Genomic DNA, 25,302 nt, shown 5'->3' with positions numbered 1-25,302 from the left:
ATATCTATATTTCAAATTTCGATACAATTTCTTCCTGTCTGTTCTGTATGTTTAGACATTTAAAAATATTAATTATTAGTAGTTGTTTACTTCAACGTTTTACATATTATAATGTATTAAGCATAATTGGTTTTGGATCAGTAGGTGAATTGGCTGGTTTACACCAAATCTCTGACCTTACAATTGCATCGTTATAGTTGTCTAATTCTATACTTTTATCTCAACTTTAATAAGAAAACGCTTTTAAAATGGGTCATCCTTTATAAAAAAAAACAAAACAAAAAACAAACAAAAAAAAAACAGCATGGCTTGGTTTCTCAAAGCTATTGCTAAAATATAGATGAAATTAATTTGACTCCAATGCTAACATGTGGGCTCGGTATTTTAAAACACATTCAGCTCATTAAATAGCTTCTACGGTGATCTATTCTTATTTTTGTAGCAAACAAGCAAGAAGACGCAGTTACATAATACAGGGTGAGAATATAAAAAAACCGCAGACTTACAGGTATAGCAATGCGTTCTGTCATTTATGCACGCTTTTCTTTTCTTTTCCTTATATACCAAAGAGAAAGCAAGAGAGCACGAGAAGAGCAGACACGGTGAAATAAATGTATTAAAAAGGAAACAAAAATCTTGACTCAAAGTAGCCTATTATAGGGCAAAATAGTGTATTAAGCACGTTAGTGAAATAAGTGAACTCTCCTAAGGCATTATTCTCTTAACTAGGACAATGATATGTATGTAGCCCCTGCTATCAGAATTATTTCCTTGATGGATTAGTTTATTTCTGGCACTAATTGACCTACGAACGCAAATCCACTCTTTCGGGGCAGTTCACAAATGTACATAGAACTGTGTCACAGTCAGTTTTGGACTATGCCTTATTTATACACTACAGACCTTTTTAGAGACAAACTAATACAATAGCAGCTAAATATTCAACCAGTTTCAGACACTGATATCGTCTCTACAAAGGTACAATAATTTGATTGGCTTCAATTTAAAAGTGTCCGCATTTATGCCTTAAATGGTTGTTTTAATTTTACATTTTAGTGGTTGGTAACTATGTGGAAAATATTTGTTAAAACCACATCAGGAGAATATTCACAAAGGTGAAATAGATGTATTGCCGTGATATAAACTGTTTCACTGAGCCAAATGGCATTCTCCAACTCATTAATCACAAAGAGTCACATAATGCATTAAATAAACCAAGTGTTTCTTATCATTGGAATTACGGAACATTAGTGTGCTGTGTGAATAACAGGTGACTCGTTGAAACATGTATTCTCCTGTCAAAACAGGAACTTATTCATGAACAGAATGTGGGCAGCTCTGAGAGGCAGATTTGACATGTAAACTTGTTTTTTGTCATTCCTTTGCATGCCCTATCAAAATGCCCTGGGTGGTTTTCCATTCTAATTTAAAGGGTCTGTCGGTATTATAGTGCAACAAAGGTTATTTCCTCTTAAAGCCAAAAAAGGTCCTCCTGACCCTGAATGTAGGAGAAAAACAACAGAAGGATATATAACAGCACCCCCTAATGGCCGTTTATGTTTAATATCCTATTCAGAGAGTTAAAATGTACATGTAAAAAGATTGCAAAGGTTGTAAGAAGGGACACCACATTTAATTGCTCAATTACATATCTTCTAGTGAAATTGAAAATGAAATTGAATGCACATTAGACTTTGAACTGATTTCCCTACTTTCATTTTGTTGTCCACTGCTCATGTCCTGTTAGTGACATAAATAAATCATGCACATCCCATTTGCAATTTTGTGCAAATATTGTAGGACCTAAAATGTAGAATGCATTAGAAAATGATTTAATATGTATTTAATTCATAATTGATTAAAAAAGTACAGACTTAAGATTGAGTTTAAAATTAAGATTCATTAATTAATTTGATCAATCAATCATTCATTTTTTTTCTTGTACTTTTCCTGTTGAAGGTTGCAATGCCAGCAAGTTGAGAGAGTCAACTAAGACTGTCACAGATTCCAGTTCCTTTTTGAGGATCCCCATACTTTTCCTAAGCCAAATGTGAGATATAATTTCTCCAGTAGGTCCTGGCTAGAGACCCCTGGGGGGTCATTCCTGATACAACTCTAGTGGGAGTCAACTGGCTCCTCTGGGCTCTTGGGCTCTACCACATTCCTGAGCTATTCACCAAAGTTAAGACTTAAATGATATGTTGCCTTATCATATATTTAAATCATATTTTGAAAATAAAGTAATCTAAGTGCAAAATTCATGCATTCATGTATTCATCACATAGGCCTACATGGAACAGCTTGGTGGAGTAAACATCAGTGTAATGCATTAACCTGAAGCTGTTTTAAAAACTGTTTCTGCTTTCTTTTTCCTTGGGCATTAACATGGACATTACAAACATTACAAACAAATATGCCTATAATCTGACAAAGCCTATAAATTATGCAAATTATGCACACTGAGGTTGACTATTCTTGCATGCTCTAATAAAAATACTATTTAAACAGCATATATAATATCTGTATTGGAGCATGTAAAACACTGTTCTTTATCCATCCCAAGGTTTAAAGTATAGATTTTCAGGTCTGAATAAACAATGTGTCCATAAAGAGACACAAATCTATTTTGTACAAACTCTTATCAACTATTTTAGTCAACATCACCTGTGAATCATAAGTGAATAGACTAAACTTTATGTTGTCAAAACATGTGAAACATGGCCCCCATCTCACCCTCAGGGCAGCACCCACAAAGGCCACACTTGTATGAATTTAGAAACAAACACAATGATTTCAAGAGCCAGAACAACATCTGCTACTATAATAATAATATAATGCAGGCCACCATGACCTTCAGGTAGTTGTGTTCCATCGTTTCACCTTCACTCTGACCTTCATTTTCACTCCAAGGCTGAAAAAACAGCTAATGCTAAAACCTAAGAGCTAACATGGTATTCATTTTTAAAAATTATTTTATGCCTTATTTTAATACACTTACACAGTATTTAATGTAGAATACAAATATTGACTTCTTACATTAACTGTAACCTTCACTATCACAGCTGTAAGCAATAAACAACCTGATGCCTTATTTGCCCTGAGTCCTAAAAGACAAGTCTCTGGCAAGCTGTGAAATTCCCTCTTCTGAAAGTGAGACAGTATGTATACAATTAGGTTTAATACATGTCATTATACACTTGGTTTAAAGAATGAAATAAACAGACAAGCTAGTGACTGCACCACACACATACACACAATAACCCTTACATTTCTGAAACATTGCAGGAATATTTGAGGGAAGTAAACATGTCTTCTTATGATAGTCAAAGGGCAGCTGGTTGTCCAACTAGACGCTTACAGTTAAATTAAAAATAAACCAAACAGGTTTTTAATAAATTCTGACAAAATTCTTTGACTGAACCATACATTTAACACAGCTCTCAAGCCCTTGTCTTATCTATGAGAAAAAGCATACCCATCCATTTCGCTGCCCTGAGAAACGCCTTCTGAATGGCCATGGTATTTACAACTCAATGGAATTAACAGAATGGGCTCCCCTTTCTACAATCTCTCTCTCTCTCTAAATTAAAGACATACTACACAGTAAATGAAATATGCATTGTGGTGAAATATACAGCTAATAAATTTAATAATAATAATAATAATAATAATAATAATAATTATACTACATATAAAAATGATCTTCTGTAACCATTTTATCATGGGCAGGGTCTGGCGGTCAGTCACCAAGATGATAGAACCACAGGGACTATTGTTATTGTTATAATAATAATAATAATAATAATAATAATAATAATAATAATAATTAGTAGTAGTAGTAGTAGTAGTAGTAGTCCTTATATACAGTAGCTTTGCCATAAATTGACGTACAATATTAATAACATTCTTGGAACAGTTTATCTACCGTTACATTAAGTTTCCTTGTTAACAGTTTATTAATCATCATCTTCGATCACTAACTCTCCCACCCCACACACATACACAAAAAGAAAAAGGGAAAACTGGACAATAATGCTGATGATTTTACCGCATCAACATTGCGACAAAGACAAAGAATTCTTTATTCAAATAATCCCACAAGTGTTCCTCGACTATCGCATTGCACGTTTTACTTTTTTACAACTTGAAATAAACTCATTGACTAATCAGAGTTCTTCATGAACTTGAAATTGCTCCGGAAGATAAAATAGCTAATGATATTTTCATAGGGCACTGCAGAAACATGATTTACAATTTATTTTAAACATTTTATAATTATTTATATTAGGTTACAATTATTAATTTCTCATCACAGAACGTAAGTTAATTTCTTAATCATTAGAGCAATGTGAGACTACATTAGCATGTAGCATTCAAAGATAATATAAAAAATGTCTTAAACTTGTCATACACTTATTATAATAGTCCAGCAGGGCCTCGTCTCTCAAGTGAACAAATAGAATATGGAGCATTTAATCTTGTATGACTGTAAGTTTTTGCTTGGTAATAGTCAGCGTATGAAATGTTACTCACATCTCTGAAAGCTAAATGTATATATATATATATATATATATATATATATATATATATATATATATATATATATATATATATATAAAGCTAACTCATGCATCGTGATTAAACACAGGGAAATTTGAAGAGCAAAAAGCGAGTTTTGACTTTTGTTGCAGTGCATTGTTGTTCACACTGCCCTGTACATGACCCCACTGCACAACACACTGCAGGTCTGCCCTGCACATGACCCGCCATAATGTCTCATCTAAAGATCTATGTGGTGCACTCTGTGCTCTCATCTGCAACCCAATACAAGATGATTTAAAATACTTTCAAGCTCCTAATGCCACTTCCTCCACGACAAGCAGAGATTATGGCTTAACCTACTAATTTCACACACGTATACGCGTATATATGTATTAATTCTGAGCCATGTTGTGTCGAAAACCTTGAGACAACTTTGAAGTATGTGCAACATATGTGTAATAAGCCATGCAGCACATGTGACGATTTTTTTTTAATTAACGCAAGAAATTCCTGATTAAAAATGATTACAGTTCAAGAAGCTGTAATTTCTAAACTTTCCAGAATCGATGGAGAAATAATTTACAAAAAAAAAAACAAAAAAACAAAAAAAAACAAAAAAAAACAACCAAACAAACAAACAAACAAACAAAAAAAAACAGAGCACATTAAGCACTTCCCGAATCAATTTCTCAAAAAGAACTATTGGATTACAGGCACTGAATAATTCCCGGGAGTGTTCCAAAGGAGAATACGTATTTAATTTGAAACGGGAAAAAAACAAGATTATCAACTTACTGCGATCGCCAGGGATCCATTTACGAGAGACGAGTTTTGCCGAACCGCGTAGTCTGACACGAGTAAAAGCGTACTGACCGCCCTAAAGCCGCTCTCTCGTTCGAAGATACTACCAGCCAACAGCTGCGATTGAGGACAGTTAAGATTATATATGATGTAAATATATTGAGGGTTTGTCAGGTCTTCCAGGCCATAAAACCCACTCTAATGACCCCACGTGCTCTCCATGAACCACTCGCAGGTCCTGCTTAAGGCAATTGGCATAAATAACCCTCAAAACTTCAAAATACGTGGAGAGAAAGCTAAAAAGGCGGCCTTCTTTAAAAAAGCAACTTAGTAGCCACTGTTGCTCCGAAAGTGTGCGTAATAGTCAAGAGAGAGCAAGTGTTGAAACTCACAGCGACATGGAAATTCCGTGAAACTCCAGTTTAGGTGAGTAAGCGCAAAAAAGCCTGTACGTTTAATCTAAAATATAGTTAAATATTCAGTTTGTTTTGTTTTTTTGAAGGTCCTTACACTCGAGGATCAAATTTAGTAGGATTAGGTACATTGTGCGAAAAAATAACTTAAATTTATACGGTCTATCAAATAATTTAGCTGTTATCTCAGACATAGGTGACAGAATGCAAAAGCGATATCAATACATCTAAACGACAAATAAAAAATAATAATAGTAGGCCTAATCTAATACAATGAATGCACACAACCATTTGATGGTCTCTGACAAAAACGCTAAAACAGTTTTTGCGTATTGTAGTTTATTGTAGGGTGTATGAAAAAAATCCAATTGGATCAAATCCATTCTTTACACTAAATGTAGATTTGGGTGAAATGTCTTTTCATGTCACAAATGTTCAAACTTCCGATCGTCTGCTGAAAAAGGAAGCAGTTGTCACTGTTTGAGAGGTGTGTGGAAACGCAGTAAAACTTTATTGGGGTCATAAAGTTTTATGCCTCAGTCTGAGCGCTACTGTAAATAAATGGCCCAAGGGATATGACCGGGGAGATCCCACTGTGCCTCATTATTTCTTCTGTACGTGGCACCATTCTCCTCCGGGTACATTTAGATACAAGGACAACATTTTTGCTTTTTAACTGTACCGAAATAACACTTCGCCTATCTAAATATCAGTAAGTGGAGCCTCTATAGTCTAACGTCTCATAACCAGACTAGAGATCACTGAGTAATGGGTAGGGCCTATGTATTTGAGAGATATTTTCTTCTTCTTTTTTGTTACAGTTGTGTATATGTTTCTCGCTAAAAACGGACAGAATAACGATTGAAAGAGTCTATCTGGTAATAAGTTTATTTAAATTGTTAGGCCGCACCAACCACATTTGATTCTTTTATGCATTGCACATGTAACATTTGTAAAATGTAGATTAATAAACTACATTTATATAAAGGTGCAACTCTTGAACTCTGAGTATTAGCATTATACTGGGCAAACTTTCTGTTGCTGAATTGCCTCGCATTGATGCTAATACAACTTTGAACCCAAATATCCTTCTTTAGTACTTAAAAAACTTTCGAAGTCATCTCTTTCAGCAGTAAATTGAAATTACTCACAACAGGTACATAAAGCATGACTATCTAACGTGTAATTGGAACATACAGTGAGTAATATGACATTTTGTTGCGTGCAGTTCATCACTACAGACACATCTTATAAACAGACATATCCTATCAGACATATAAACATAAAATACAGAAGGCAAACCAAATAATACTGAATTATTTAAAATATCTCTTTAAATAATTAGAATTGCACGTTCACGTGTTAACCTGCTGTAACTTCTGGATGGGTGTGACCCAAATAAGCTCCTCCCCGTTGTCAATGTGTCGTCAGCAGAACATGTTGTGAGCACATACGTTACATAATTACATAAAATTAAGATCGTAATCTATCAATTATAATCTGTAATTGCCAGTTTTGAACAGCATGGACTTTGTAACATTTATATTAATGAACTTTAACTTTCATCTTGCTTGCAGGTATATTTGCTATACCACCTTATCATTATAGTGCACCTTTAACTTTCAGCTTTGAGTCCTTCTTCCACTTCATGCGACGGTTCTGGAACCAAATTTTAATTTGTCTCTCGTTCAGGCAGAGGTTATTGGCAATCTCGATTCGCCTGCGACGTGTGAGGTATCGGTTGAAATGGAACTCTTTCTCCAACTCCAGAGTCTGGTAGCGGGTGTAACTGGTTCGTGACCTTTTACCGTCAGAGTCTGGGTAAAAAGATATTGGTTATATTCTCGGAAAGGTCAAGCATTATAGCGATGTTCTTCAGCAAATCAGTTATATTTAGGTCCACATTAATGGTATTCTGAGGTCTACTGCTACATAATCCTAAAGTAAGATGGATGAAATGAAGAAAATATAATATACAGTTACTGGAGTCAATGAAGCTGATGACTATGTGGTTACAAATGTTCAAAGCACTTAAGATTAGGGAGGGAATGGAATTGGAAGCAGGACTCGACTGACAACTATACCCTACAAATTGCACTGATTAAACTTTATAATGAAAAATAAAATATAATGTTTCATTGGACCGTTAGTTGAAGTGACTTTCATTATTTGCTTGGACTAAAACCCCCAGCCGACACAACAGCGCGCAATACTACAACTAATGGTGGGTAGGCTACTTAGAAATTAATTATGCCTATTAAAACACCAAGATATAGGCAATTAATTAATCTAAGGTCGAACATGTATTGAACATTAATTTTAGTGCATAAAGCATTCTTTTTCATTTTCACACTGATAAAGCTGAAACTATATTTGTTTGGGGGGGTGGGACACTAATACTAATATTAACCTAAATACATCGTTTTCTATTTTTGATTCCTTTATCCAATTATATAGCAGTAAATTTGGATGCAGATCACAGTAACGGGACAGGTTTACGAGCAATAGGTGCCTTTGTTATAAAATTTACGACCGTGAGTTTTATTATTTCCTGTTTTTGGCCTATAAAACTCAAGAAAGAAAGTATGGAAGGAACAGACCGGCATGGAATGGAATGATGAAAATATGAGATGGGCAGATTTGCTATTTTCGTTAAAAAACATCCCAACCCCCCCGCCCCCAAAACATTAGATGCAACTTTACCGTGGCTAATGTGCAGCTTGGTCATCCACGGGTATATCTGCGGTTGCGATTGTGTCTGGAGCTCACTCGAGTTAGTTTGTTGCTTAATCGTTGGCGTGATCTCCATATCACCGGGCTGACTTTTGCCGATGGGTTTTTCCGTAACTTCCATAATCATCTCTGCTTTTTGGCTCAACAGTCCGTGACTGAGCAAGTTGTACCCGCGTGTATTGACACGACTTGGGGAACCCATGGCTGCGCAAGCCTGGCGATGTGGTGCCGCGTTGATCCTGGCACTGTTGTGCTTATTCATCGCCTCCCGTTTCGGAGACTCGGAAACGACTTGAGAAGCTAACGCTCCACTGAGATCGAGCCCTCCGTAAGCATAAGTGGACTGCTGAAACTCTGAGACAGCCCCATAGTTACCAAAAGTGCGCATGCTAAAGGAGGGTGCATCGTGCGTTTGGTTACAAAAAGAGTTTCCCACGTACGAGCTCATTCTACTTCGATACAAAATAGCCTACAAGAAAGGAATCAACTAGAAGCACGTAGTCACACCAGAACCGAAATGAACGTACAACATACATAGATTGTTTGTTGTTACTAATCTTGTTTATTGTTTTTGATTTGTCTCCCTTGGAAGTTAAAGGGGCTTTGCCCTAAAAAGGGCAGGATTTATAGGTGGCGGAATATCGCTTGATTTTTTTCACGATGCAACGTGTAATGCCCAAATATGGGATGCTTAAATAGAATCACGTGCAACTGTTGGCCAGTCATAAATTGGCTTGATCCCCCGAGATTATTGATGAATAAGGGGAACGTGTCCGATAAGTTTGTGGGATGGAGACCGTCTAAGCGTTTGGGCAAAAAGGCGCGAGACAGTTAGACAAGAGCGTCATCTGGTGTCTGATATTTGGCAAAGCTGAGACACGCACACCACTGTCGTTATGGCACGTTATAGTGAAATGCTGTTATATGTGCTTTTTGTTCTCAATTCACATGTAACATCTTTTACAACTGTTAAGAAATACAAGTGTTGATGTTCTGTAGCACTAATATCTTGAAAGATTGTTTAACCTTACTATAAACGATTGGTTAAACATACTGTAAACGTATTCATCTTTAGCCATACGGGAGGCTCGTTGTTAGCATTAAGCATGATTTTACACTAGTAGAATTATAAAATAAAAATTACTTGTGGTGGTATGTGGTGAGTTTACTGCCTAAATGAAGCTGATCTGCTTCATTTATTGCTTGAAGTAGTCTGTCGATTCAAACAAATCTTACCAACGCTGCATAGACAAACTTTTCGTAGTACTGTGTTTCCGATTTCAATTATACGTACTGGGGGAAATCTATTCTACTAAAATTACGTTTTGATCCGAGAAAACAATTTTAATTTATATACATGAGCATTATCGTATCAGTTCTTCTCCAATGAGGTTGTGTCTATGAAAAATTAAAATTCAACTAATATTCTTCAGAACTACCTCCAAATTGTATTGATTTTGCATAAAAAATATTTTTCCTTAGCTCAGTCAACACGCTTTACGAAAATAATGATTCTGGTAAAATTGTTTTGTTTTTAAAACGGTTTATTAAATAATACACATTTTTGACAAAATATTAGACAAGTAATTGCAAAACAATGAATGTCTTCATTTTCATAGCAGTTTTTATTCACTTTAAGACAACTTTATAAGCATAACTATAAGTGTATGTTGAATTGGTATGAAATTAGCTTAACAGTAAATATTTAGCCAGTACATAGGCGTTTTGTACATCCACGCACTGACGGGATGAAATTATTAAAATCCACAAGAACGTAGGTAGCATGATTCATCCCACCAGTGTTGGAGAAAATTGAACGAGAACAAAATAACACATGTGCATAGACTACATTTCCTTCACATTTGAAATGGTAATGGTTTGCAAAATCAATGACAAAGCCCATTGACCCAATTAGTTTACAGTTTGTTTCAAAGAGTAACTATTTACAAGCCTACAGAACACTATAATATTAAGACAGGTTGCCGATCAACACCGTCTGTGATATTGCATCTAAACTGCCTAAAATGAGGCAAAACATATTCATTTTCATTAATACAAAGAGTGATTAGCATAATTCTGCATATCACCCCTCTCTCTCTCTCTCTCTCTCTCTCTCTCTCTCTCTCTCTCTCTCTCTGTCTCTCTGTCTGTCTCTCTCTCTCTCGTGTGTGATAACGGTCAGGAAATGAATGTAAAGGTATAGCAGAATACACAGTCCATGCAGTTATAATTGCATTTCTGAGAGTTTATAGGTAGTTACGTTGCAGTTTAACAGGCGTTTACAAATAAAAACAAATCTATTAGTCTTTGTTTTTAACTTCTTCTGTCTCCTCCTGATTGCTCTGTTTTTCTTCCCCCTGGGCAGCACCCGTCGAATCTGTCCCAGTTACAGTTGAAGTCAGGTTGCTCTCTTTCTTCCATTTCATACGGCGGTTCTGGAACCAAATTTTAATCTGGCGCTCTGTTAAACAAAGAGCATTGGCAATTTCTATCCGTCTGCGTCTGGTCAAGTAGCGATTGAAGTGGAACTCCTTTTCTAACTCCAGGGTTTGGTATCGGGAGTAAATCTGTCGACCTCTCCTTCTGTCAGAGCCGTACCCAACTCCTGTTTATAAAATGAAAAAAAAAAGTGGAAAAACAGAGAAAATAAATTATTTGCAAACGTGACATTGCGGTTTGTACTATAGTTTAGTTGGTGTAATTCGTCATTAAGAATGTAGATTTTACACAATACAGTATTTACATTATTACACTATTGCATAATATGAGAAACATTTTATTCACCTCACGTTTGTTATTTATTGAAGTCTGATTCCCATAACAATTAAATTGTACAGAAATAGATCTAATTCAACTATATATATATATATATATATATATATATATATATATATATATATATATATATATGTGTGTGTGTGTGTGTGTGTGTGTGTGTGTGTGTGTGTGTGTGTGTGTAAAACTTTCTTAAATTCCTGTAGAATAACAGAATGTGCCAAGGTTTTTTTTTCCCCTGTCCCTTGCGTTAAAGGAAAGTTTGGCCAAATGGGAATTGCCTCTTTTAAAAGGGGCCTTTTATAATCTGACGATTTAGCCGTGTTTTATGGGGTCATAAAATGTAGGCGCGCTGTTACTATGGCATATCGTAAAACTGAGTCTCTCCACCAGAATAAAATAGCTGGCCGGAGCGTAAAACTCACCGCTGTGCGAGTTCATGCGCTGCATCCACGGATAGATCTGGATCTGGTTCCCCTTTTGCTCCTGCGCAACGCCTCGACCGTGTTCCAGGCTGTACTCCTGAGCTACGTGGCTCTGAGCGTTGATTCCCATGCTAGTTTGCCTGCAGCTGGGAAGCACTTCCTTGTCTTGGAGGAACACGTTAGATCCGTACTCGTACGGTCCCCGGCTTGACCCGAACACAACGTTGTCTTGTGGCGAATAGAAAGGGGACGCGTAAATCCGATTCGGGGTCACAGTGGAGCCGTAAGAGGAGAAATGTCTGACAGGATCATACGTGGTCGTGTTTAGTGGCATGTTAGGCAAAACCTCTTGGCCACCGGATAAATGACAGGATAGTGACGGGTTCGCGAAATACGAATTCATGCCTTCCCCTATCGCCCTCTCATCAACTCTACCTCCCTTCTTAATACCCCTTGCTCAGTCTCTCACGTTTCCTCACTGTGCGCCTAAATGTCTATTTTCCTCTCCCATATACTCGTGCGCGTGTCTCCTTCTTGCTATGCAAACTCTTTTTTAGTTCAGTAGGATTTCAATAATTTAAATTTCTACACTCCGCTTAAGACGCGCAACTCAAGTGTTATAGCCAAGGCTTAGCTCAAGGAAAGACAATATGACAACGTCACCTGACTAGTTTCCACCAATTGAGAGCGCTGTATACGGAGGAATATGTAGCTTGTAGCTTCATATCCCACTGCTTTCAGTTGATAATGTTTAAGGAAAACAGACAGTCTCTCTCTCTCTCTCTCTCTCTCTCTCTCTCTCTCTCTCTCTCTCGCCCTCTCCCTCTCTCGCTTACTCAGTCGCTCTTTCTTTCTAGTCTCTCTTAGATAAAAATGGTGATATGACCTACATATACAATAATCAATACATCAACGAATAGTATAAGTCAGGAAAACAGACAAACAATTTGAGCATTTAAGTATGGTTATGGAAATATTTCAATTTTAATGTATGTTAGATTGGGCCAAAACTTGCCATTTTGAATTATCCGCACGATTAAAATCGTTTACAACCCGCGGCAAAATATCTTCATTGGCATGACACTTAAAGGCTGATAGGCTTAATAATTTTGTTTAAACCAAAACGCTGAATTATAATGTTACTTCTCTCGGTTTGCCATTATGATACAAGTAAACATTTTCTGAGAATTTACGTTTAAAACTCTCCTGCGTCTTTGTTACAAATGTAAGTAAACAATGTAAGTGTTAATAGGCTATACCTTGTTTAATGATGACCAATTATATATTATGCTTAACATTGCTTAACACCACATGTGTAGTAGCGGATGTGTTAATTTGGACCGTCCTGGTGCATTGAATTTCAGCCTTATAGTACAGAGAATTAAATTTTAAAGCCGTCAAAACAAAGAATATTTTATTACATATGTTCCTTTATGGTTGTCAGTCAACAAGCTTAAATGTAACAGCCTGGTATGTTTATTTTCAAATATGTTTTATTGTGGTGTATATGTCTCTTAAATATTTGTTTTCTTTTCGTTTCCTCTGGCTTTCTTGGTTATGAAAGGGAACCGTCTGTGCATTTCCTTTCGCCATTTGTACTGCATTGAAAATTTTAGCTACTAAATGGACAAGAGAAAGGCGGGGGAGGGGGCATCTTACAAAAGAATGCGTCAAACGCGCCTTGGTGCCATAAAAGTCAAAAACCAACTGAGGACTTCCAGCACTAAAGCAATTACCGTCTCAACACTCTGAGGAGAATGCCGCTTGTACACTGCATTTATCTAAAAATGCTGTGAAATAAACCTCGCGCTTATAAAAACTGTTTGGAAAGCAGATTATCAACGACTTTCTCCAGTCAACGTAACCTGATAATTGCTGTACATGTAAAAATTAAACCCAAAAGAATGTAACCGAATAACAAACCGTGTGCTTAAATAAAATTCCAGAAGACAGTAACCTGATTTTTGCAAATACGGTTTTGCATTTTGAATGACCAGTAAAAGCCCATTCGATCAAAACTTGAACAGGCACGTTTTGAAATAAGTGAGTGGTGGAGAGCAAATGACCTTAATGCAGTCCGCATGACGGAAAGTGTGAAGCCAAAAACAGTGGCTCTGAAAGAGGCGCGCACGACATTAGACTGACAGAACAGTAGAGGTTAGTCTCTAACTGTAAACGAAAAGGACATCGATACGAGTGGGTTATGGAAATTGCTTATTAATTTAAATAATTTCAGTCATGAACATTAATAAAACAAAATTTTATACAGTAGCTCCGAACAGAGGGCAACAATTAAAAAAAAGACCCACAATGCTGAGGATATCAAATTCTTCATATTGCCCATATTAACCATATTTAATTTAATTTGATACTAAAGAATATATATATATATACTTTATATATATACTTTATATATATATATATATATATATATATATATATATATATATTCTTTTATTATATATATATATATATATATATATATATATATATATATATATATATATATATAATATAGATATTATTATCAGCGTATATCAGTATTATTTGTATTTATATTTGTATTTTTTTGTCGAAGTTCAATTACATATAAACATCTTTTCATGTATTATTATTAATTGCTTTAGATTGTTGGAACTTGCATAATTAAATTTTGCTTTCTGTATTTACCAATATGTAATTTAAATAAAGTGTAAATTAAAAACGTTACATGCTGTGCAAAATATGCGTAGTTATGAGAGAATCAGAAATGGGATATATGGGCATTATTTTTTTTGCGGTGTATAGCACGTCAATAACATAAAAACACAGAGAAAATTACAACACGTATTCTACAATAAATCAGAATTTTAAGAATCAATGGTTGCATACACATCATAGCGTTTGCCTGTATACCCTTTGTTCCTTATTATATTATTGCTGGATTTTTACCGCAGAAGCCTGATTCTAATACCCACATCTGGACAAAAAAGATCAAAGCAGTTTCACGTGTCTTTGCAAGTTATGGGTCTTTGATGTTCGACAGCATGACTTTAAGTCGCTTTGAAAATAGATCTTTTGATTACGAGTGTATTTAATATTGTCTATTTTAAAAAATAACGAGCAAAACATGGCGGACTCAGTAAGTTGTTGGTATGCGACTCGGAGGAAAGAAACAGCTTAAGTGTTTTATTGCAGCCCTTAAGACAAATCACATGGTTGTGTTTCGCCGTTACAAGCGGCAATAAACGCAGAGTCCGTTTGGCCTGTATTGTACTTGACAAAACCTGGTCATTGAGAAGTGCTGGAATGCTTTACCAAAACTTTATCTTGAAGCGTGCAAGAACAACTGTGACATGAGCAAAAGGCTTTCAGCTGCAAAAACGAAAAGATAGAAACGCTTCCAGACAGCCTGCACATCACATATTCTAAGTCTTATGAATGTTTTGATTGGCCTCTTAACATGTAATATATTTTTGCTACAGAAAACTCAAACACTCAAATCCTTTAAGTCACTTTTCCAGGGTCAACTTTCCAAGCATTTGTTAACGTCTTGTCGATTGATCTATCCATAACGTCAGTTGTTCCAGTTATAACAATCCGCTCAACTAACGACTAATAGCCACGCTTGGTTATATTGTGTACTTACGCTAAATTTGTTTTACATTAAAAGCAACTTAAACATATGCTCAACCTTTGTGCGGTTTGGACGCCACACTGCACTGTTTATTACATTGCTAATTACAGTTTAATACTATTCAATTTTTACAGTTTCAAGAAGTTATCTTATTAGGTCCACAGACAAACAAGTTACACTGTAAAACAACATTATTATTCGGGAAACAGACACTATGATGCACACAAATGGGGTTTTCTATCTTTGTAAGGTACTTTCACTATATCGTTGTAGCCAAATAATGCTAAAAATGCTAACCCTAACGCTAATCTTAAAATTATGTATTTATGTCACTAATACATTTGGTACATTTGGATCTCCTAAAACAGGACCTAAAACACACACACACACACACACACACACACACACACACGCACACACACACACACACACACACACAAGCGCTGACAGTGATCAATGACGCTAAATATTTTTAACATTAGTTATCCTAAGATAAATACGTAGCCACTGTGACCAACCAATATTGTATGTATAATAATATAACCATATTTAAATGTATCATTAATCTCTCTTGTATCAAAAAGCTGATATCAATCTACTAACCACATGGTTCATAACTGTTTATCTTTTTTTTGTCTTCCTTTTAGACGGGAACCGAAGGCGAAGGCGATTTTACAAAAGACATGATGGGAGTCTGCCTTAAGGTGTGCAGCAAAATGTACGACTTTTAAAAAAGCATGCATATTTTGGTCATGTGCAGAACTGACTGAATCAAAAATAAATCTTATAGAATATATTCACTGGCCTGTTAACATGCAATAATTTTTTTCTAAAGGAAACTGCAACTATAACTAAGTGCAACTGCCGAACAAACACATATGTTGTTTTGTGTGTAAAAGAAGCGAGCTTGACTTCTGTCACTAAATAATGAATAAACAAATTGACAAAACAGTACATGGTTGAATTACTTTTTTGTACATATTTATATATAAGATTTACATACATCAACATACTGCAAATACGCCAGTGATTTGCTGTTCCTCACGAAAGAGAAGACCCAGCTTTATTTATAACACTGAGACGTCATTGGCGTATCCTGAACATCTGTTGCTCCCTCCAATGTAGATTGGGCACAAGGTGGCAGTATTGGATGATATAATTCCCATTCTCGTTGTTTGGAGCTCTCTCTCTCTCTCTCTCTCTCTCTCTCTCTCTCTCTCTCTCTCTCTCTCTCTGTGCTCAGCAATAAGAGCAATAAAATCAAAATGACACACCCACAAAGGAAGGTAATTAAACATTTTGTCACCCAAAATTCTGTGTTTGATTAAGGGTTCTATATAACAACAAACAAATTACAATTTGCAGAAGGCTAGATATGCATGTAGCTCTGAACTGATGCCGTCCATACACACATTACACAGTCATGTCACGTAATCACAGGCTACGACTGTCACTTTATTCCACGGACACAATTACATTATAACTACACTATAACTATAATGTGTGTGTTAAGGTATATAAAGTGAGCAAACACACGAATATAATCAAGAGTGAAATAATAAGTCCGATATAGCCTTTGGTTACGTGATATGAGTGCAGAGTTATTTGTTTGTGTTTGTGAATATGGGGTGGAACAACATACACACACACGCGCGCGCACACGCACACACGCGCGCGCACACACACACACACACAGGCACACTCACACATACACACTCTCATAATTATTTGTTTTATAGTCTATTTTATAGTTATTAGTAATTCAGATCCTGATAAACATTAGCCCTAAAATGTAATTTTTTTCAGATTTATGTATTTAAACAAAGTCTATTATATGCTTTTACATTCGTATATTATGTTTCTATATTCACACAAACCCCATTATATTGACCTCCCTCATTACAGTACATTTATAATAGAAGAAATACAAAACGTTAATGAACTTCAACAAACAGAATTTATTAAACTGCAATTCTTTATATTAATGAGAAACACTAAAAGTCCAATTAAGTGATTCAAATGTCCTTTAAACCACACCCGTAAGTACAAACGTGCCATATTAGGTACTTCATAAATGTAGAGGGTCTAGACACTGTGGCAACCAAAACCCACGCGACCTCTATAGCAAAGGTATACGAGAATGTACCGAGCAATACTCGACTTCAAACTAGATTTACGCGATATTCTTACGCATAACCAAGCTCTGTTCCGCTATCGCGTGAATATCGTGTGCACACTATCTGATCACCGGGTTATTGACATAGACCCGATGCAGAAGCTCATAAGCAGAGTTGAAGGGTTTACTTACCCGCACTCTTCCTTCTGTTGTCGTGAAGCTCGGTGGCTCAGCAAGACACGGATGTGATCTTTCCTCTGCCAGACTCGATACCTCGATATAACTGATCGAGGCAGGAGGGAAAATATCTTGTAAAGGACAGACGGTGGTATTTACACCCCCATTCTTAAACCACACACACAAGCATACACACTTCAGTCACCCGTGCTGTCGCTTCCCCTCTTGGGGATAACACAGGCAGGCAGAAAGAAAGCTAGAGGAGGCGGCGACTTCTGTAGGCTACAGTCATTACTGCCGACGAAGCAGTCGAGACGGAAGATTCTGTGCTTTAAAATCCATCTGCCGCGCACTGAAAAGGCCGAAATGAAAGAAAAAGTAGGATGTTAAGATCATTTCAACAGCAACGCAGGCTCTTCAGTGGATAGATGGGGAGATCCAAAGAGGACACAAGAACGTAAAGTTCATGTTCATAGAGTGAGGACCACGTGGTCCGTCGCAACCAATGATCGCGTGGAGACAGTCGTAAACTTTTATTACTTAGCTGTAAATTCCCCTCTAAACAACTAGGAATGTGTTGTTTTTTCTCTATGTATTTCTTTCTCCCCTTGTTTTATTAGAGCAGTGCCCAGTAAAAGTGCTCAGTAAAACTACTGGCATGATCTGAATAAAACTTTTGGGGTTTTCTTATTGGGGAGTTAATGTTGGGATCAATGTAGAAAGCAGGATGAGGGGAAAAAGCAGTGAAAAAGATAAGGACAATACATGAATTTGTATACAAATCTCCACAACAACAACCTCAACAACAACCTCAGTCTCAACAACAACAGCAACAACAACAACAACAACAACTGCAACTAAGTTACTGTGTTGTTTGTAACAAATTTATGATGATGATGATGATGATGATGATGATGATTATTAACAACAACAACAACAACAACAAAACAATAATAATAATGTTTCTATTTTCTAATACCATAGCTGTTAGAGGTCATATAAGCCAAGGAATGTAAAGGCTAAAATCCTAAACCCCTATGGATAAAATGGCTTTTATAAATACAGAATTAACTCACCTTAATTTTGTTTGAACCTTTTTTCCTAACACATCAAGCTACGGTCTACGGTTATTAATAACATGTACGTGATATTTACTGTCTCTTTTAATACATTATTATGTATAATTATATAGGGTTACCAAAGTAATTACGGCAGAATTTGGTCATGGACCCACTGCATTTAATGATAACCGAAACAGAGAAAAACATGAAGCCGCATCTACCCATAACACACCATTTCCACTCCTACTACCGAGGGCTTTAATTGGTATTGGTTTAAATGCATACAGCACAGGGGAAAGCATAAAGGTGTCTGTAAATATCTAGTAATAAGTATAAAAATGGTATAAAACAGCAAAAAGACCATTTGTAAAATAAATAAGTCTGTCCTGTGCCTAAGATATAAAATGAATATAAAATTTAGGCCTTCATGAAATTACTATTTTTTTTCTAAACAAAGAATGAGCATCAAAATATACATGCATTTCGAAGATTATCTTTGTTATTTTACCAAAACAGGAATCTCACTGATGTTATCAGTTAGCTTTAAGTAACAAAATACTATAGACCTACATATTGTCTATGCTACAAATTATTTTTGAAAGCCGCACTTTTTCTTTCTTTCTTTCTTTCTTTCTTTCTTCTTCTAAAATACTACTAAGTACGATTATTGTTTATTAAATAAAATATTTATATATCGTTTATTTTAAAATAAAAGTAAACACTTCTAATTGTTGTGCAGTTTCATTAAAAAACACTTAGTCTACGGCAAATAGATAACTTGCAAGCAGCATTAGGTTACAGAACATATTTCTTAGTAGGCCACATTCACAAAACTACAAATACAGGCTCGGAAATAATAACTTTCTTTCGCGGATTATATAATGTGCGTTTTAGTTCACTGCGGAACGCCACAAAGAATTACTTGAGCATTCTATTGCTCTCTCTCTCTCTCTCTCTCTCTCTCTCTCTCTCTCTCTCTCTCTCTCTCTTTATTTTTTTGAAGCACCAAATTAGTATAAGTGAACAAACATTTTATACATACGTTTAAACAAGCAGTTCCACGTCCATATTGCGTTTCTTGTCTCTTGTTCTAGCACGTCTTGCTACACAGAAATCAAAAGGGAAAAAAGTCTGCCCGGATGCGAACTGTCGGGTTTACACCACCAATAAAGTTTACTGCAGGTGTAGTAAAGTCCTAATTTGGAATGTAGCCTACTGCAGTGGCCAGACGGATGGACAATCGTCACTGGGGACTTGTTCAGTGCTAAGCTTGCTAGGGAATTTTCACTGAACTAGCTTTAAAAAACAATCAACGATAAAGAAAAAATTCTTCCCACAACAGAGGGACGAAATTAGAGATAATTAAAGAGTTTATTCTCTAGCAAATTCATAGTCTAAGGACGCAGATCACTATGGGTTTATTCGATTTTTTTATTTCCTTTTGATGGAATTGTTATTTGGCCTAAACACTTCCCATGGTTTGTAGGAAAATAATGACAAAATTCACCAACTAATAACAATTGATTCGATTCAATAATCAACAGACTTAATAAGGTATTTCAATTAAGATATAACTGCTTCTAAAATATTGTCGGTTCTCAAATCCGTAGTTTTTTTTTTTTTTTTTAATGTATGTTTAGTGCAATTAGGACTAAATTGATTAGCAACGAATCTATTTTTATTACCTGTCGTTACTAGGCGTAAAAGCTCTTACGGGTTTACGGACCACTTACCACACTTGAGCTAATAAACCACATATAAAAGCCCAAAGTATCCCCCACATAATGTTCAAAACAATATCATACTTAAGAGTTTATGTTTAAAGATCAAATGATGATCAAGTGTGAAGTGCAAATTTTCTATGAATTTACTATTGTTTCCTTAATAATTCAATTGTTCGTATAGGTAAGCATTTTGAGCAGGTTTATTTAATTGATCTTTAAATGTGTATCTTAAATGTTGACCCTAGTATTCCATATGGATCATAAAAATACATAAAAACAAATCTGAATTCCTTAGAAAGATTACCCATGAAAAGCGTACCCATGAAAATGACTCTCATAATATTTTATTCGTTGTTGTGAGTTGTATCATAATAACCTCCAGGGCACAAGTCAACACCTGCTGCAATTTTAACTCATTACAAGATATAATGGATGTTGAGATTAAGAATGTAATCTGGATTATTGGGATTACGTTTGACATCATTAAAATGTAGTGCAAAAGACTACTATGTATGACTCACATACGACGAAAATTAACCTGTTAAAAAGGTGCCAGGTCAGATGGCAGCTATATTATTCTAGGCGAACGTTTTCTCTCAAATTGATTCTGAATAAACTGTGGATAATGTTCAGGTGCCCGTATGTACATATCAGTGAAAAATTTTTTAAACGATCAATGCACACATGAATGTAGTCGACTCAGTACATGAATATATATATATATATATATATATATATATATATATATATATATATATATATATGTGTGTGTGTGTGTGTGTGTGTGTGTGTGTGTGTGTGTGTGTGTGTGCCTGCATATGTTTATACGCAGTCACCGATGTTACACGCAGAAACTATCTATAATAGCATCGAAAGAAAAACAATAGTGATGGAACAATTGAAGCACTTCAATTGTCAGGTTTATAAAATATGTTTTGTTTAAAATAATGCTCGAATGATTATTTAAGTTTTTTTAACAGGATTAGTGTGGAAATTTTAACTAGCCTACTATACATTGTAAAAAATAAAAAAAAAATGTTGTTGGAAATATATGGAAATGTACATTAGCATAACAGCATTGCTTGTTTTGTTTTGTTTTTTTAAATATCACAGAAATGCACAATAAAGACCCTTATTCTAGGGCTTGCTGATAGAAAATATATAACTTCCCCTTTTTAAATGCATAACACCAATATGTGAATCGTCCTGGGCTACTTTTGTTAGTATTTCTGATTATAAAGACGTTGTCCAACATTTAAGACTACGGATAAGCTGGCCAGACTGCTGAAAGCGCATCTTTGACGTTGAACTTTTTAAATCGAGAAACTTAAAAAGGTCAAAGAAAAAAACGTTTTCATAATTACATTTTTATTTTAAATTTATAAAATTAATATTTTATATTTTTCGTGTTGATACCTGTATCTATAGGCTACTGAAAATATGGAAAATTGTATGCCTTATATCAAAGTGTAGCAATATGCATAGTTAAATCGATAATATTAGAAATGTGGTTTTTTTTTTCTTAAAAGAAATCAACTGAAATATAATGGCTGGCGTGTCTTGATATTCCTTGAATTGCAGTTTCTTATATTTTTCTTACTTAAACTTAGTATTAACATTAGCATAGACTAATTCTCATTGAGCCTAAAAGGGTTATGAATATGTGCATATAAAATCCCATCATACCTCAAAAATTCCCTTAAACATTTGTACTACTCTACCATCACTGATCGAAAGTAGATAGTTTACTTTGGGCGAACTGAAATGTAAAATCATGATAAAATTGAAAGTGAACAACTAATTTAAAAAAAACAAGAGAATGGGCCATCATGTTTATTCTTCTGATGATGTCAATAACAGTGGCATGTACACACATATTTCTCTCTATATTCACATGAGGAACAGTTAAAACGAGCATATTGTAACAGCAAGATATTACAAGACGTACATGGAGGTTACACTCAGTGCAATTTCAAATCTACGCTATAACACCAGCACGATAAAATAACAACATTTCCTTTAACAAAGTAGTGTAGTAATTGTAGCAAGTATGGTAATTTACGCACAAATATGCGTTCTCCGTAGGCAGTTTAAGTTGTTGGGGGGAAAAATTTATTACTATTTTATTAAACAAAGCTGCTCTCTGATATGGAGAAACAAACCATTCTATATAGGCAGAGCTTTGTCTAAATTAGGTAGTGGCGTAGTACAATTTCTTGAAACTGGTAGCTTGGCTCTGAGCTCCTTAAGTCTTCTGAAGACTTAAATGCTTGAACAACATAAGTGTTCAATTTGTAAATAACATAACTTAGGTTTCAACATACTACAAAGCAACATTTAGGTAGAAATCTATATTGCAAATTCCCCATGATTAGGTAGCTTTTATCGAGATTTTTCAAACGATTGCAATCTCTAGTGATCCCCATAAAATAACTAAAACATTACAAAATGCAATCCTGCCCATTCGTCAGCACAAAGCTTGATAATAAACTACAAGTACTAATTCATGTAAAATTCAGAATACACATTACGACACTTGCCAATGTCATTTTCATTAAAACGGTTCTACTGCAACATTGTCATATTTCGAGGATTCTTAAAATGTTTTTTGGCATATTGGATATTGGAATTATATTGGATCCTTCCGTCAAGCTGATATCAATGACGCCAGAATAATGTGACGAATTCTATATACAACACCAACACTAGAGTTTACAATCTCTGTAAACATCCAAATGCCAGTATTTCACAGTCTTGATATTGATTTATTGTTACTGGTGACTTATGTTATTATTATTGTATTTTTCAAAACTTCTTCCAAGTATGAAATACAAGTGATTCCTTTATCCAAGTATAATGCTTTTAAGGTCACAAAATTTAAGTATGGGTTGATGCATATTGGTAACCTACTTATGTAACCTATTTCACAGCGGTGCAGTTAGGTAATACATCAATTTACCTTTTTCTCTAATTATAATTTTAAAGAGCTATTTTAGTGCTTGGAAAGTGTGGAGAGTGACGTCTGTGGATTTTTTTTCTCTCACTTTTGACCCAACTGTTTGGCGCGTCTCCTCTTTCATTAGCTATCCCCGAAATGTCTTCTCTTTCCGTCCGCCATATAACCATAAAAAGACCATAAAATCAGTCTTTGCTTTCTTCTTTCTCTTCCGTTTCCTTGTCTTCGGTTTCTTCCGCCTCGCCGTTCTCATTGCCCTCTTCGTCGGCTTCGGCGTCGGCCTCCCCTCTCTGACCCGGAAACTTGTCTTTGTTGTTTTCCTTTTTCCACTTCATTCGGCGGTTTTGGAACCAGATCTTCACCTGCCGTTCAGTCAAGCTCAACGCGTGGGACACTTCGATCCGCCGCTTGCGTGTAAGGTACGGATTGAAGAGGAACTCCTTCTCCAGCTCCAGAGTCTGGTAGCGACTATATGTCTGCCTCCCATTGCGTCTCCCAGGAGCTTTGGGGTGAAATGGGAAAATGTATCATTTGATTGCATTAATGATCGGAAAGTTCAAGCTATTCACTGTTCTCATTGTGCTGCTTTGAACGGCGGACATCACAATTAATAGAAACACACACACACACACACACACACACACACACACACACACACACAAAATCCCCAATTAGATACGATTCACCTGTGCGACACAGGCCTAGGTGACAGTACCAAATCACCATGTTTTGGACGAATACTTGGTGAACTTACAATGTACATACTGATAATTACAATAGGCAACGGTAGAGATGGTTCCCAATACAGAGGGAGACTTATGTGCTGTGATCAGTGCCGTTTTTCACGAGAAAATCTATTGTGATTGTATTTTATTGTTTGTAAATCTTACAAATGCTGGAAATATAAACGCTCCTTATTAAATTTCTTCGACTGAAATGCAAACTTGTAAACTAAACCTTGACCCTTGACAGCAGGTTTAGCTAAGTATCTCAGTCAGACTCACACACACACACACGCACGCATGCACGCAAGCACACGCGCACACACAAACACACACATACAGGGAGAGAGCGAGAGAGAGAGAGACAGAGAGACAGAGAGAGAGAGAGCGATTGGTGAAATATCTTTCACATCAATTCAAAGATTATACGTAATATTCTGTGTACCCAAAGAAAACATGCAAGACGATCAGCCATCGTCGCTGTTTTTAACGCACCTGCTAAAAATGTCACCCGTTATTTCGTCTGCAACAAATAATAAGTTACACCCGACGAGCTAAGACAAATCATAATATATTCAACTTTCTTCACGTGATTAATGCAAACCTGCCCTAATTTATACCAACAATTCATTAGAAAGTTTAAATTTCTTGTATGTAACACCGTTTCGCCTACCGAGTTCTGTTTGCAAATTGAGATAAGTACAAGAAATGTGGGTGTACTTGCTCTTGACGCTGCTAAACCATATAGCATGCATAACGGAGGAGAGCTTTAGCACAGAAACAAACGCGCTCACAGAGAGACATGCAAACATGGCTGATTGTGGATAATAATAATAATAATAATAATAATAATAATAATAATAATAATAATAAGTGTTCTAACCGTGAGGTCGCATCCATGGGAACATGAGGCTGGGAGAGGTATTTTGATTTAAGTGGCCTTGTCCTTCTCCAGGGTTAGAGCTATTGGACGATTTACAGTCTGGGTATTGCGCTAGACTCGCCTCTTGCTGCGCACCATAAAGCGATTGCCTCGGAAGAGCTTCGTATCCATAAAATTTCGTCGCGTCTCCATGACACGCCAGAGCGCAGGGGTTCTGCTGATACCCGGGATTAGATATACCTGTGGTGCCGTGATGGAAAAAGTCCTGTACGTGATGTGACGGGTGCTGAAAGCCCGGCGCAGCTGCTCCATGTCCGTACACAAGCGTGTGGCTTCGTGCAACGCTCTGTGGGAACCG

General features: G+C 35.9%; 4 protein-coding genes across 6 annotated transcripts in view; all 4 read right to left on the bottom strand.

Annotated features, from left to right (window-relative positions):
* The window catches only part of hoxc10a (homeobox C10a), a 61,679-nt gene that overhangs the window by 18,042 nt on the left and 18,335 nt on the right, over positions 1-25,302 (bottom strand). Inside the window, exon 1 of one of the 3 annotated variants that reach the window (XR_008387988.1) lies at positions 17,614-18,127. The exons of 1 other annotated variant lie outside the window; for it this stretch is intronic. The gene's annotated coding sequence lies outside the window, so the exon portion shown is untranslated. Of the gene's footprint in view, positions 1-17,613; positions 18,128-25,264 lie in introns of those variants that run through there. One more of the 3 variants, XM_053644118.1, reaches the window with a different exon arrangement.
* Positions 6,591-9,345, bottom strand: hoxc5a (homeobox C5a). Its single transcript, XM_053644126.1, has 2 exons — positions 8,460-9,345; positions 6,591-7,573 (listed from the first exon to the last, which is right to left on the bottom strand). Exons 1-2 carry the CDS (start codon positions 8,935-8,937, stop codon positions 7,359-7,361), a joined length of 693 nt encoding a protein of 230 aa, XP_053500101.1. The 5' UTR covers positions 8,938-9,345; the 3' UTR covers positions 6,591-7,358.
* hoxc6a (homeobox C6a) lies at positions 10,031-14,024 on the bottom strand. The gene is made up of 2 exons (XM_053644125.1): positions 11,690-14,024; positions 10,031-11,094 (listed from the first exon to the last, which is right to left on the bottom strand). The coding sequence occupies exons 1-2, from the start codon at positions 12,090-12,092 to the stop codon at positions 10,790-10,792; spliced, it is 708 nt and encodes a 235-aa protein (XP_053500100.1). The 5' UTR covers positions 12,093-14,024; the 3' UTR covers positions 10,031-10,789.
* hoxc8a (homeobox C8a) overlaps positions 22,202-25,302 on the bottom strand; it is a 3,508-nt gene continuing 407 nt past the window's right edge. Inside the window, exons 1-2 of the mRNA XM_053644122.1 lie at positions 24,945-25,302; positions 22,202-23,841 (exon numbers count right to left, since the gene is read on the bottom strand). The exon at positions 24,945-25,302 is cut by the window's right edge and continues 407 nt beyond it. Of these exons, the coding sequence (XP_053500097.1) occupies positions 23,525-23,841; positions 24,945-25,302 (675 nt within the window). The 3' untranslated portion in view covers positions 22,202-23,524. The remainder of the gene's footprint in view (positions 23,842-24,944) is intronic.

Source organism: Ictalurus furcatus, chromosome 15, assembly GCF_023375685.1.
Source record: "Ictalurus furcatus strain D&B chromosome 15, Billie_1.0, whole genome shotgun sequence".
Lineage (NCBI taxonomy): Eukaryota > Metazoa > Chordata > Actinopteri > Siluriformes > Ictaluridae > Ictalurus > Ictalurus furcatus.
The sequence above is the reverse complement of the archived record's forward strand: the minus strand, read 5'-3'. Positions and strand labels throughout refer to the sequence as shown.